The sequence below is a fragment of the Anoplophora glabripennis genome, unplaced genomic scaffold, assembly GCF_000390285.2.
Source record: "Anoplophora glabripennis isolate ALB-LARVAE unplaced genomic scaffold, Agla_2.0 scaffold155, whole genome shotgun sequence".
NCBI lineage: Eukaryota > Metazoa > Arthropoda > Insecta > Coleoptera > Cerambycidae > Anoplophora > Anoplophora glabripennis.
The window spans coordinates 358544-372610 of NW_019416721.1; the positions used below are offsets into that span (position 1 = coordinate 358544).

General features: G+C 31.9%; 1 protein-coding gene across 4 annotated transcripts in view; it reads right to left on the minus strand.

The window, feature by feature from the left end:
- The window catches only part of LOC108915517 (probable cytochrome P450 6a14), a 20632-nt gene extending 16065 nt beyond the window's left edge, over nt 1-4567 (minus strand). The window contains exons 1-4 of one of the 4 annotated variants that reach the window (XM_023455301.1): nt 4297-4567; nt 873-1108; nt 591-734; nt 107-292 (exon numbers count right to left, since the gene is read on the minus strand). In XM_023455301.1, the coding sequence (XP_023311069.1) occupies nt 107-292; nt 591-734; nt 873-1098 (556 nt within the window). In that variant the 5' untranslated portion in view covers nt 1099-1108; nt 4297-4567. The remainder of the gene's footprint in view (nt 1-106; nt 293-590; nt 735-872; nt 1109-4296) is intronic. The other 3 variants (XM_023455300.1, XM_018721581.2, XM_018721574.2) reach the window with 3 other exon arrangements.
- Nucleotides 4568-14067: the final 9500 nt, after the last annotated feature.

A 14067-nucleotide genomic window follows, 5' to 3' on the forward strand; every position in this document is an offset into this window, starting at 1 on the left:
TATATTATTATATTATTATTATTATAATATAAAGAAACTGAAATTTTATTAAAAGTTGTCTTCACATATAGCTTCTATAAGACGACATACATCAGTAATATCTCACCTAAAATTTCCTTTATGTCGGCTCCTTGCTCGTTGTCGATGTGACCTTCAACATACTTTTCTAGAACCAGACCGCAGTCCACTAGAGTGCTAAACATGCTCTTCAACTTGCCAGAGGTGAATGTCGGCGACAGTTTGGTCCTCAGGTTCCTCCATTTTACGCCACCGATAGCAAAGAGGTGGCCACCTAAAAATATATTTTAACGGTTGAACAAAGAGGTGTCTTCTCCAAACAATAGAAAGTGTCAAAATGGTGTCAAACTTTGAGCGCCGATAGTGGTCGTCAAAATGAATAAAAATCATCCTTATCTTCTACGATAAAGTTCATCCAAAGCTTCTTTAATTGACTGTTTTGTAAAGAATGGAACAAAGTTGAAACGAAAAAGAGCATTTTAAACATAGGAAATATTCTCTTTACTTTGATCAGTAGACACTAACTGCTCCCTTGCACAATTTTTCACACCTTGAACTATAGAAAAACTTACTCATAGGATCGTCTTTTTCATTACTATAATCCCCTCTTTCCACAAAGTTATGGAAATCCTTTGTCATCACTTGTTTTACCAGATCCAGATCTATTGCTACCAAGTTGCCATGAGTTAAAGCATAGATACCAAAATACTTCCATCCTAAAATAGATCGCAAAATTAAAATCCACAACAAAATGTTTAACGCTTGCATCTTCTACAAAAGTTGATTCCACTCGAAGGAAATACACCGAGTTTTAATGATGACGATAAATTCCTGTCTTGACTTTTTGTGCTCACCTTTAGGTTTTGCTTGCCTGTAGAAATCGACCATTTGTTCTCCAAAGGACTTATTTGTACTAAATGGGGATTGAAAGTTACCCCAAGGCGCTACAGGCTCAAGATAGGGTATGTTCTTCTTTTTCCAATACTGGTAAGACCACGAGAAGTATGCGTAGCCCACTGCTATCACCGCAATCAAAAGACCTAGCAAGTCCAGCAACAGGGACCCAGAATAAAAGGCCATGCTCGAGCTGCTGGAGAATATTTATATAATTTTTTAGTTTTAATCTATTTGGTCAAAATATTTTACGTGATTGATTCTGTATGGGTATTATTAGAAGTGACAACTACCACAATTTCCAATATACAAGTTCGAAAATTGAAATAAGAACGATAATTGTTTTTCACTTCTAGAGTATTATCTAATTTATAGGACAAATGTAAAAATTTATTGATGTCTTGTGTAATTCAAAAAAATGTTGAAAAGTAAGGAGTCTTGCTGCCGATTTATTTCCCTTCAAGTGGGGAGAGCCATTTCATCGCCAACTGAACTCGATGTTTTAAATTCGTGACACTGCTACGCAAACTAAAACATACACACCAGCAAATAATACCATTTTTCTCAAGAATGGCTTTCTGTAGGGGTCAGCCTCAAGAGATTATAAATAAAACGACCTTTTCAATGTTGCTGCCCGTTTTTAAAAAAATACTACCACCGTAAAAGTTTTGACCGCTAAAAGGGAGAGGTAACCTGAGAAAACTATCACAAAGTATACAGGGTGTTAAAAAAGAGTGTAAAATATTTCAGGAGGTAATAGTATGAACCAAAATAAGCAGAAAAGTCTTAATAAACATGGGTCCGCAAAGTAACGGTTGCGGAGATATGGACCACTATTCGTTTTTCAAACATTTTATTTTATTAGGAATAAACCGACAAAGGAAGCTTTTAACAAACAAAAAACAAAGTTACAGAAGANTTTGGTATGCTTTTTGAGCCAAAAGTTGTCCCCCTTAGAAACAAATTTGACCTGTTTTTGGATTTTGCCGAAAAGTTCTTTACTACCCTGTAATGCCTTGCGGTACGTTTTCGATGGACTACCCTTTATAATTTTTTAGTTGTAATTTATTTGGTCAAAAGATTTTACGTAATTGATTCTGGATGGATATTATTAGAAGTGACAACTACCACAATTTCCAATATACAAGTTCGAAAATTGAAATAAGAACTATAACCTTTTATCACTTCTAGATTATCTAAAATGGCCAAGAATTATTAAAAATACTTTTATATTTTATCTCATTTATAGGATAAATCATTTTTTACCTCACTTCAGTTAAAAAATTTATTGATGTCTTGTGTAATTAAAAAAAATGTTGAAAAGTAAGGAGTCTTGCTGCCGATTTATTTCCCTTCAAGTGGGGGAGAGACATTTCATCGCCAACTGAACTCAATGTTTTAAATTCGTCACACTGCTACGCAAAACAAAACATACACACCAGCAAATAATACCATTTTTCTCAAGAATGGCTTTCTGTAGGGGTCTGCCTCAAGAGATTATAAATAAAATGACCTTTTCAATGTTGCTGCCCGTTTTTAAAAAAATACGACCACCGTAAAAGTTTTGACCGCTAAAAGGGAGAGGTAACCTGAGAAAACTATCACAAAGTATACAGGGTGTTAAAAAAGAGTGTAAAATATTTCAGGAGGTAATAGTATGAACCAAAATAAGCAGAAAAGTCTTAATAAACATGGGTCCGCAAAGTAACGGTTGCGGAGATATGGACCACTATTCGTTTTTCAAACATTTTATTTTATTAGGAATAAACCGACAAAGGAAGCTTTTAACAAACAAAAAACAAAGTTACAGAAGATGTTCAAAGTGCCCTCCGTCCATTTCCAAGCAGGCACGACATCTTCGTCTCAACGATATTCGAACTCTTTCGAAAACACCCTCCTTGGTTTGGATTTCTTGACACTTTTGATTAATCCGTAGCTGCAGCTCTTCCAGGCTATTTACAGGAGTACCATACACTAATGTCTTCAAATATCCCCAAACAAAGAAATCTAGAGGGTTCAGATCAGGCGATCTTGGAGGCCATAAAACAGGTCCGGCCCTTCCTACCCATCTATGTGGAAAAGTTTGGTGTAAATGCTCTCTAACGGCCATGGAAAAATGAGCTGGAGCACCATCATGCTGGAACCACATTTGTTGCCTCTGATTCAAAGGAATGTCTTCCAAAAACTCATACAGTGTGTTCTGCAGAAAGTTGAGGTAAGCAGCGCCTGTTAATCGGTTTGGTAAAACAACAGGACCTAGAAACCTGTCACCTACAATACCCATCCAAATGTTTAATGAAAAACGTGCCTGATGTCCAGATTCTATTAGAGCATGAGGATTTTCGTCGGCCCAAATATGCGTATTGTGAAAATTAAACACTCCATTTCTTGTGAACCCGGCCTCATCAGTAAAAAGAATGTTTGCAAGAAAACGAGGGTCTTCAGCATCATGACGTAGAAACCAGCGGCAAAAAACCAAACGTGCTTGATGATCATTTATTGGATTTAAGGCCTGTACTCGTTGCACATGGTATGGATAAAGCAGTTGCTCGTGAAGGATTCTCCAAACAAGAGGACCACTAATTCCTACCTCGGCTGATATTCTCCGCACACTCGTACCTGGATTCTGCTCTACCAGTGCTAGAATTTCTTCTTCTGCTCTAGGAGTGGATACCGACCTTGGTCTTCCGGATAAATGGCACTGTTTGCTCAAGGAACCGGTATCACGCAATCTTTGGTGAATTCTTCCAAACATGCGTTGTGAAGGAATCTGGCGATTTGGATAAGCGTCAACATAAAGACGTCGCGCTTCGGTGGCGTTCCCATTAGCACGACCATACATGAAATGCATGTCTGTTAATTCTGCGTTAGAGTAACCAGCCATAGCGAAAGAAAACTTGTGCACTGAGAACAACTGTCAAATACGTACTGTTTATTTCACTAAACATCAACCAACTATTATAAGAAAATACATAACGTTTTTGCAAAATAAAAAAGGGGCTAAAAAACATTCCATATCTCCGCAACCGTTACTTTATTGAGACTTTTCTGCTTATTTTGATTCATACTATTACCTCCTTAAATATTTTACACTCTCTTTTTAACACCCTGTATAGATTTTTTTATTTAACTTTTCCCTTCGTAGATCGTATTTATTTATCGTCGTGAATATGCAGTCAAACCTTGTATGAATATGAATGAATAAAAACTTTTTTATTAATAGGTTTTTTTCAACAAAATGTTTTTTTTATGATAGCGTAATCTTTCTGGAGCCTATTCAACGCAGATATTTTGTTAGAGTTAATCAATTTCTACTTATGTTTAAAACATATTTCCGTCAGCTAATAAATATCTTCCGAAACTACACAAATGTTTGGTAATTACCTGAAATTCGTTCCAACGCGGATAGATAAGCGTTAATATGGTTTTATTCAGATAAAGTAGCAACTTATCAATATTTCCGGATCACTAATTTGTTACAAAAACTTAAATAAAAAAAATTAGGCAATACTGGTTTACTAACTATAATAGATATACTTTTCTGTCACACTTCAAATTACATACTGCAGATAATGGACCAGAAGACAAACATATATATTATATTTTATTCTCGTTGTCACATATTTCACAAAGAGATATCATTTATCATATTTTATAAACCTTACAGTTTGCGCCTTTATTTTTAATTATCGTCAAAAATTTGTCGATTATAATCCAGAAGCCTTCGAATCGTATCTTATCTTCTTCATATCTTGGATTGCATCACAAACAAACCATAAGTTTTTAAAATGTCATGGTGATTTGTCAATTATCAATTCCAAGGTTGAGGTGTTGAGGAGCTACGTTAAAGCAAAGACTGTTTTCCAGTTATCTCAGTAATTCAAAATTGATTTCACTAGTGCTTTTTTTTTAACTAAACTAGTGGTCTTTTCAACTAAATGGACATTCTTCCAAATGTTACAATCATCAGTGATATTTGTACAAGTTTAGTTGAAAAAAAGCACTACTACACGTAACTTCAGGTGAAGAATTTCTCGAACCACCTAAAATACATGTGCACTAGTGTTTTTTTGAGCTAAAAGGGTATTTCTGTAAATTTTACAAAGATTATTGATAGTTTTGATCGCTTAATTGAAAAGAGAACTAATATGTGTAAGTCTAGTTAAGTTAGGTTGCACTGTGCACTATAAACACTAGTGTTATCTAACTAAATATATGTGCACTAGCGTTTTTTATGTATACACTAGTATATTATGAGCAAATTTTACCAGTTTGGTTGAAATGAGTAATAATACAAGTTTCAATTCTTGTTAGCACTGCTGTATCCACTAGTGCTATATCTAACTTAATATGTACGCACTAGTGTTTTTTTAGCTAATGTGCATAAGAATCTTTAAATATTCGTTTGCTTTTTACCCGTTTAGCTGAAAGGAGTAAGTAATAGTAGTTAAATACTAGTGTACACTTATTTGTGCACTAGTGTTCTTCTCAGCTAAACGCCCATTCGGACACATTTTACAAGGGTCACTAGTGCTATCTAATTACACAAGTGTGCACTAGCGTTTTTACAGCTAAACGGGTATTTGTAAACACTTTACAAAAACTGTTGATATTTTTGCACTTTTCCTTAAAAAGAAAACTAATACACACTCTGAGTTGCAGGAAAGATCAGTGTACTGAATGCACTAGTGCTATCCGACAAATTTTGTGTGCACCAGTGTTTTTTTTTTCTGTTCAGCAAATTTAATAAAAATCGTTGGTATTTTTATGTGTTCAATTGAAAAGAACGCTAGTGCACGCAATTTCAATTGGAAAAGCACTCGTACATTTCAGGTACAACAGCTGTTCAATAAAATTTGCACGCATATAAGTAATTGATATTTCAGTATTTATAGATTTATCTTTAACATTGTCAATCAAAATAAGTATATCTACAGGGTGTTTCAGGATTAAGCCGAAAAACTTTAAGGAGATATTCCTCATAAAAAATAAGAAAAAAATCAATTATAATTTTTTTTCCAGAGATGCTTCATTTTCGAAATTATAGGGCGTTAAAGATTTTTAAAAAAATCGAATTTTTTAAATAACTTCTAAATGAAGAAGGCTATTTAAGCCAAATTTGGCATGACACATCTTCTTATCAGATACCATTTTTCCATAGAAGTAGAAGTCCCGCAAGCAACCAGTGAAGGAGTTATGGGGACTCAGACTCATTAAATTATAAAAAAAATAATACGGCCCTGTTGAAAATAAAAAATGACGCTGTTTTTAGATAGAACAGTTTGTTATTGACAAAAAGTGTACATTCACTTTTTTCCTAACTCTTATAGTTTCATGGCAAAATTGATTTTTCAGAAGGGTGCTTCTGGATTCTGTCGATAAACTTTAGGAATACGTTCCTCATAAAACCTAAAAAAATATAATAAAAATATAGGCAACATTTACTTGAAGGGGAATTTTAAACTAAAGAAACACCCATATTTGGTCCTACGAGAATCCACGGGCGGTAAGGGAACATAGTTTTCAGCATGAATTCCAATGTAACGTATGGTTGGGTGTGTTGGGACACTATAATTGGTCCCTACTTCCTTCCGCATCGGTTAAATGCTGACATGTTTACCGAGTTCCTTGAAAATGGTTTTCAAGATCTGTTAGAAGATATTAAGCTTAATACTCGAATTTTCAACTACAAACCGCCTGAAAAAATTTAGGAGTATTGCAAGGGTCGTTGCATTGTCGCATTACGACATAGTCACATTAGATGTTAGGTACTTAAATATTTCTATAGTTTTCATCATTTTTTTTTCTAAAAAAAAAACACCCTATATCTCAAAAACGAAGCATCTCCTAAATAATTTTAATACTATTGGTTAAACCCAAGAGAAGGGGACACAAAAAGGCTTATTTGACTAACATACTCGAGACTAAGACCATTTTTAATAGGTATTATATTTTTTTAGGTTTTATGAGGAACGTCTTCCTTTAAGTTTATCGACAGAATCCAGAAGCACCCTTCCGAAAAATCAATTTTGCCATGAAACTATAAGAGTTAGGAAAAAAGTGAATGTACACTTTTTGTCAATAACAAACTGTTCTATCTAAAAACAGCATTATTTTTTCTTTTCAACAGGACCGTATTAATTTTTTTTATAATTTAATAAGTCTGAGTCCCCATAACTCCGCCACTGGTTGCTTGCGGGACTTCTACTTCTATGGAAAAATGGTATCTTATAAGAAGATGTGTCATACCAAATTTGGCTTAAATAGCCTTCTTCATTTATTTCGAAAATGAAGCGTCTCTGGAAGAAAATTTATACTTGATTTTTTTCTTATTTTTTTTATGAGGAATATCTCCTTAAAGTTTGTCGACTTAATACTGAAACATCCTGTATAATAAACCGTATAAAAAATATTTATACATACATTTATTTTTATATCACGCTAATTTTTGATGTAATTATAATTTAAGGACGGGATTTTGTACAAAAAATATCGCCCAGCGTGAATCACGAAACGGGACCTCGGCAAGTGCTGCTCTAGCTCTAGCGGTCAACGCTTCAAGGTGTGTTGTTTAATAACACAGGCCGACAAAATTTCAAAAAAAAAAATTCCAGAGATCAGACACTACGCTTCCGAAGGCATTTGGCGCGCTGAATCCGAATCTGGCCTCAGAATTGATCCATCACCCTAGGTTTCTAGTTACTAGTTAGTAGTTCTATGTTACTAGTTATCCTAAATATTGTAATATATTGAGTAATGTCATGATACACTTATTATATTTTAAAGCAATGATTTACTATATTCAATGAACCAATTGGGTTATTGGGTTATTTGGGTTATTGGGATTAACCTTCCTGGTGGCTAGGGCTTGTAGCGCTTAGTGTTATTCAGTTACAGGGCTTGGGGTTAACCTTCCTGACATCTAAGGCTCGTAGCGCTTAGTGATATTGTGTTATAGGTCGAGCCATGGTTTAATAAGGTAGCTATACTGATCATCTTTAATCGACGATATCTCCGTGAAAAATAAAGCTTTTTACAAATAAAAAAATGCGTTTTGAAGGGAAAAGATAGTAGTTTCCAATGATATTTTCAATTTTGAGAAAAAAATTTTTTTCGCCAAGTTACATAACCTTGAAAATAGCAAAAATACGTGATTTTTGCACTTTTAGGTTAGAATATCTCGGAAACCTAGGGTGATGGATCAATTCTGAGGCCAGATTCGGATTCAGCGCGCCAAATGCCTTCGGAAACGTAGTGTCTGATCTCTGGAATTTTTTCCTTGTTGGCCTGTGTAATTTACGCTGGACCGATATTTTAACAGGCCTCGCGCCCGATTGTTCAGGAACGGCTCCAATTTGTGTACATATGTACAGTCCTATAAGGAAAGAGAGTAAAGATTTTATTAATCATTCATAGATTATCGAGGACAATAATATTTTTTTTTATTAAGTAGGCAATAATTTTTAGTTAATAAGCTTAAGGGCCCCATATTCTTTAAATAGTGTTTTCCACAAAGACGAATAATTTCAAACATTTAATAACTGAATAATCTAAAGCTTATCAAATAATAGGAATGTTATGTCATACCATCTGGTTATTTTCAAAGACGCCGCAGTAAAACGAATAAACAGGTGCAAAAAACGATCAAACCATCAAGGTTTTAGGTACTGAAATCTACGAAAATACTAATTTTTTTATATATAACTCTACATGTAAATATTCTTATAACATGTACTTGCTTAGTCCTACATATGGAATTGTTTACTTTTATTTATAAGTACGTGAAAATAAATCTTAAAATGTGGGGTTAGGATAACAGCAAACACATGTTTTACAAACGCTTTTTTCTTAGTTATTATTTTATTTGAGTAAATTTAAATAGTAACAATGGATAAACACAACACCAAGGATTTTATTTTTGTGCTTACTTTTGTTGTATACGTTTTAGTTTTCAAGATTTCAGTACCTAAAACGCCAGAAATTTGACTATTTATCGGCCAGGGATATGGCCACCTTAAACAATCTTAGAATTACCATTCCTTTATTATAAAAGCAGATATAATTTTTAAAATTCCATGTAGTTTCTTCTTCAAAAGCTTAAAAAAACGTATAACAGGAATAGTCAACAGTCCAATGTTTATATTTTCACGTTAACAATCCGATACGTAAATTACCTGCTATTTCCAGTAAAAATGATATAACTTGAATTATTTTTTTACTTTGGTGAGTCGTATTAATTTAAAAAACACTACCTAATTACTAAAATATATAGAAACTTGCTTCTAATTACGTTTGGAGAATAATATATATAGTAGGGTGGTCCAAAAAAAAAAAACGATTTTTTTTTTCGTGTCTCTTATGAAAATATGTTAGTTTATCATGCTTTAAGAGCCCCCTCAAAGAATCAGCTCAAAAAAATTTTTTTAAAGGTCGCTCAAGATTTTTAAAAATTTCTAAAATCGTCAAAAATTTAATTTTTTTTGTTTAATTTTTTTCTCATTATTTTATCATTTTCTAGGTTGAAAAAAATCTCGATTCTGAAAATTTCAAAGCGATATTTTAATTCCTAAAGGTCACTCATAATTATTTTAATTTTAAGAGTTAAGCGACCTCTAAAAAATAAAAAAATTTAAAAAAATTAAAAAATTACAAATATTTGATACTCACAGTGCGGTAGTAAATTTTGCCTCGAGGCATTTATTAAGTGTCTCGTGATTAATTTCTATTATTTTGTTGATCAAATTCAATGAAAAAAAATTGTTAGTTCATTGATATTCATTTTTTAGAGGTCGCTTGAAAACATAGGTACCTACCTATACTACTTTGAAAATTAAAATAATTATGAGTGACCTTTAGGAATTAAAATATCGATTTGAAATTTTCAAAATCAAGATTTTTTCAACCTAGATGATAAAATAACGGGAAAAAAAATTAAACAAAAAAATATTCAAATTTTTACTGACTATAAGTCGCACTATCGTCTTTAGTACTGTGAAGGTCATTTGTCCCGAATGCTCTTTTTTTATTTTTAAGCAAAACAGAAGGGGATGCTATCTCTGTAAACAACAATCTGAAAAAATTTGTTAGAATAATACAGTTATAAAGGCTATACTGTATACTCTGCATCGGATCGTGAACGTAATTGACCATTCCGATACTGTTTATAAGAATATCATATTTATAACTGTATTATTTTAACATATTTTTTCAAATTGTTGTTTACAGTTATTTGCTACCTGTCAGTTTTTTCTTTTTTTAAAGAATGCCATATTTACGGAGATAGCACTCCCTTATGTTTCACTTAAAAATAAAAAAAGAAGACCTTTTGAGACAAATGACCTTTACAATATTAAAGACAATGGTTCAACTTATCGTTAGTAAAAATTGGATTTTTTTTATCAGTTAACAAAAAAATTACGACGAGTTAAAGTGAGAGGTACCAATAATTTTATATGCAGAAAACCGTGATTTTTTCAACATTTTCATTAATAACTAACAAATGGGATAACGAAACCAACTGAAATTTTAGCACACAATAGAGTAATAGTGAGGCTATATATGGTCCAAATTTCAAATTTTTTGCCCCAACGTTTTCTTAATATCGGTTTCCAAACTCAGAGGTTTATTTCATTTATTTCGATAGTAAGTGACTAAAAATAAGCAAAAGTTGATTGTCAAGACAATATGAAATTAAAATCGTGTTAGTTATATTTATATTCAAGAATGTATAATTTTTTTGGTCGTAACTTTTTTCATTAAATATCCAGTGGTTTCCTTCTTACCGGTAAGTAGCTTGAAGATTTGTAGATTTGTAGATTGAAGAAGAAATCTATCTGAGCCAGGCTAATTTTTAAGCTGTAAATTTATTTAAACATAAATAACGATTTTATGTGGGACACCCTGTACGTAAAATTTAATCTTTATTCTTAATAAAGAAAAATTAGTACATATTATTGGTTTTTTATGCGTTATATTTTCGTACTACTTTTAAGCTTTACAAAATCTTATTACTTAAGTACTTTTAAAAAATTACCCATATTTATATATCAAAGATAATATTAGACCATTATGCTTTATTTTAGCACGCATTTATAATAAACCAACTCTGTGTTTACTCTTTCATTTTCAAGGGTAGCGACACCTGTGACAGCGTATACAAATTAATTATACTTACAAATTCTTGTATTCAGATAGAAGTCGCTATAATTCTGGTTTAAATATATAATAAAAATGGAATCGTGTATAAAATGTTGTCATTTTACTTGAGGACACAAATTATAGAATTATTAATAAATATTAATCTGAAAATTAAACACAAATGATCCTAGGTGTCCGTTCTAGTGAGTGAAGTAGTTTGGTTATTGTGCCTGACCTAGTTCCGTCGTAAATGCAATATATTGACAGACTAATAGTATGGTTAAAATTGAGGTACTTTGGCATTTATTTAAATCATTCTTCTGTTCTCATGAGCATTGAAAATTATCTCACTCACTAGCGGGAACCATTGCGAATACATTGACATATAATAATATTCAATTATGTTAGTTTCTTCGATGATTTGTGTCCTCATCTGAAGCTCTGTTACACGGTAAAAATATACATACTAAATCGCCCCCTTAAGTACAAACGAAAACTGTGTATTTGATATCCTAGAGCTATGCAACCAATTATACTGTCCTGTTTTAACTATGTATACACAAAGTGAGATAATAAATCGTCACAACTTTTTATTTATAGGTAGACTTCGATATATTGTGCTACCTTTTTGTTTTCTCTTTCATTAAATGGTTAATGTCGCAAGCATTTTGATGAACACTTGATTATTTCAAGTACCTAGTGTGGGTGAAATTACAAAGTATATTGTATATTCGACAATATGACACTAATTTAAATAAGTTACATCTGTTGCAAAATAAATGAGGTTCCTTGCAGGTATGCAAGTATACAGGCTGTTAATAAACTTATGTCAAAAACTTAAAAGGGGTGAAAAAGGAGCAAAAACTGAGTTAACTGATGTCACAAACTTGTATCGGAAGTTTAAGGTCATAAAGAAAGAAACTAATTAAAAATATGTTTGAAACTGTTTTGGTACTTCTGAAATACATGTATTTTATTGCGGCGAGTATTTAAAAACGAATGCAGCGATATAAAGTTATACCTTCTTTTTTCTCACATTGTCAAAACATAGAGAAATTAAATGAAAACAATAATTTAGTTATATATATATTTTTTAAATCTTTTTGCTATTAAATAATTCAATTTTATAAAATTTAATTAATTGTAATATTGAATTTCTTTATTATTGACCTAGCCAAAATATTTTGGAATAAAAAAAATACAAAATTTTAAAATCTATCATTCTTGTTATTATTGAACCGCCCCCGAAAAGATAAGTTTCTCACAAAAATAAAAAAAAAATAGTGTCATAATCAATTCAAAATTTTGTAGGAGCAAAAATTCTAAAACTGAGCATAAATACACTGTGCTGGCCACACAATAACTATATTATAATACAACAATCATTACAACATATACAGGGTGTTCTGAAAAACACTGACATAAATTCAGGGCCTGATAGAATTTCAAAAAATGTAACAATTTGTTCCTATGGGCGTATCTTTTTCCGTTTTCAAGATACAGGGCGTTGAAAATAATTTTTTAGAATCTAGTTTCGGTCCTATTTTCCACAAAAACTATGCCAAACAAAAAGTATATGAAACAGAAATAAATTCAGCAGAACATCTGAAAAAAAAGATTGCTGATGTTTTCAATCATCTAAAAGACGATTCAGAACCTTTGAAAAATACATTGTTTTCATTGCAAAAAAGAATTCGTTTTTGTATTCATAAAAATGGAGGACATTTCGAACACTTATTCTGATTTTATTTTCCTTAAATTTTAATTTTCTCTTAGTAATTGTATCCAATTTGAATGAATCATCTATTTCGTTTCTTTATGTAAGAAATTATTTTTTCTAACATTTTACATTATGTATCTTAAAAATTAAACTGTCTTCGTCACAATATACCGCCATGTCTTTATAGAAATTTTCAGAAAATAGAGATAGACTAGTTAGCTTTACTTCTGCCACATATGCAGACATGTTAAGTGTAAAAACTAGATAGAATGTCAAATTTCTAGGAGTAGGAATAGGAAGATGAAGACAGGAACAGAAAAACAACAACAAGAACAACAACAATAATAATAACAGCAACAGCACCAACATTAGCAGTAACAACACCAACACCAACAATACCAATTACCAGTAACAATAACAATAATAATAATAATAACAATAATAATAATAATAATGATTGTGTCTTTACTAATACAAATAGTAAAGTTGAAAAATGAGGCAAGATTCAACAAGTTGCTCTTCCATATAACCTTCTATTAAATTAAAACAAATGAAACAATAAATAATCAATGCTAGTTCCTGTCTATGTATATGAAAAAGAGACGAACACAACTTTGATTGGACTCATTTCTCATATATACTGGACTTGACCAACTTTCTAAAAGAAATAATATTACTGCAAGATTTAATTGCTCGAGGTATTTTATTATAGATAAGTACAGCATTATAACTAAAAGATCTGTGAAAGAGTGAGGAGATATGCTTTGGCACAACATACAGATCATTGTGACGGGTAAAACGACTGTGGATATCTCTGCCCTTTAGAAGTTTATTATATAAATACTTAGGTGTCTTCGTGTTGTCAATTTTGTATACTAAACAAGCCATTCTTAATTGAAAGCGTTCATCTAAATTAAGCCATTTAGATTGTTTAAATTTTGCGCTAATGTGATCAAATTTGCGCAGACTGTATGAAAATCTAATACATGCGTTTTGTATTTTTTGTAAGCTTTCCTTATCCTTGTTTAGAATGGCAGGCCAATAAACAGTATCACAGTAGGCTAGATTACTCAGTATTAAAGAATCACATAACCTTAATTTGATATCCGACGTTATATAATCCTTATGTATATAGAGTGATCGTAACTTAGCATAGGATTTTTGTATTAAAAAGTTAACATGTTTAGTAAATCTGAGATTCTCATCCATATAGACCCCTAAGTTTTTACAGCAATCAGATGGACTTACGACACTTCCATTTACAGATATTTTGAACCGAGGATCCGAACTAATTAAGT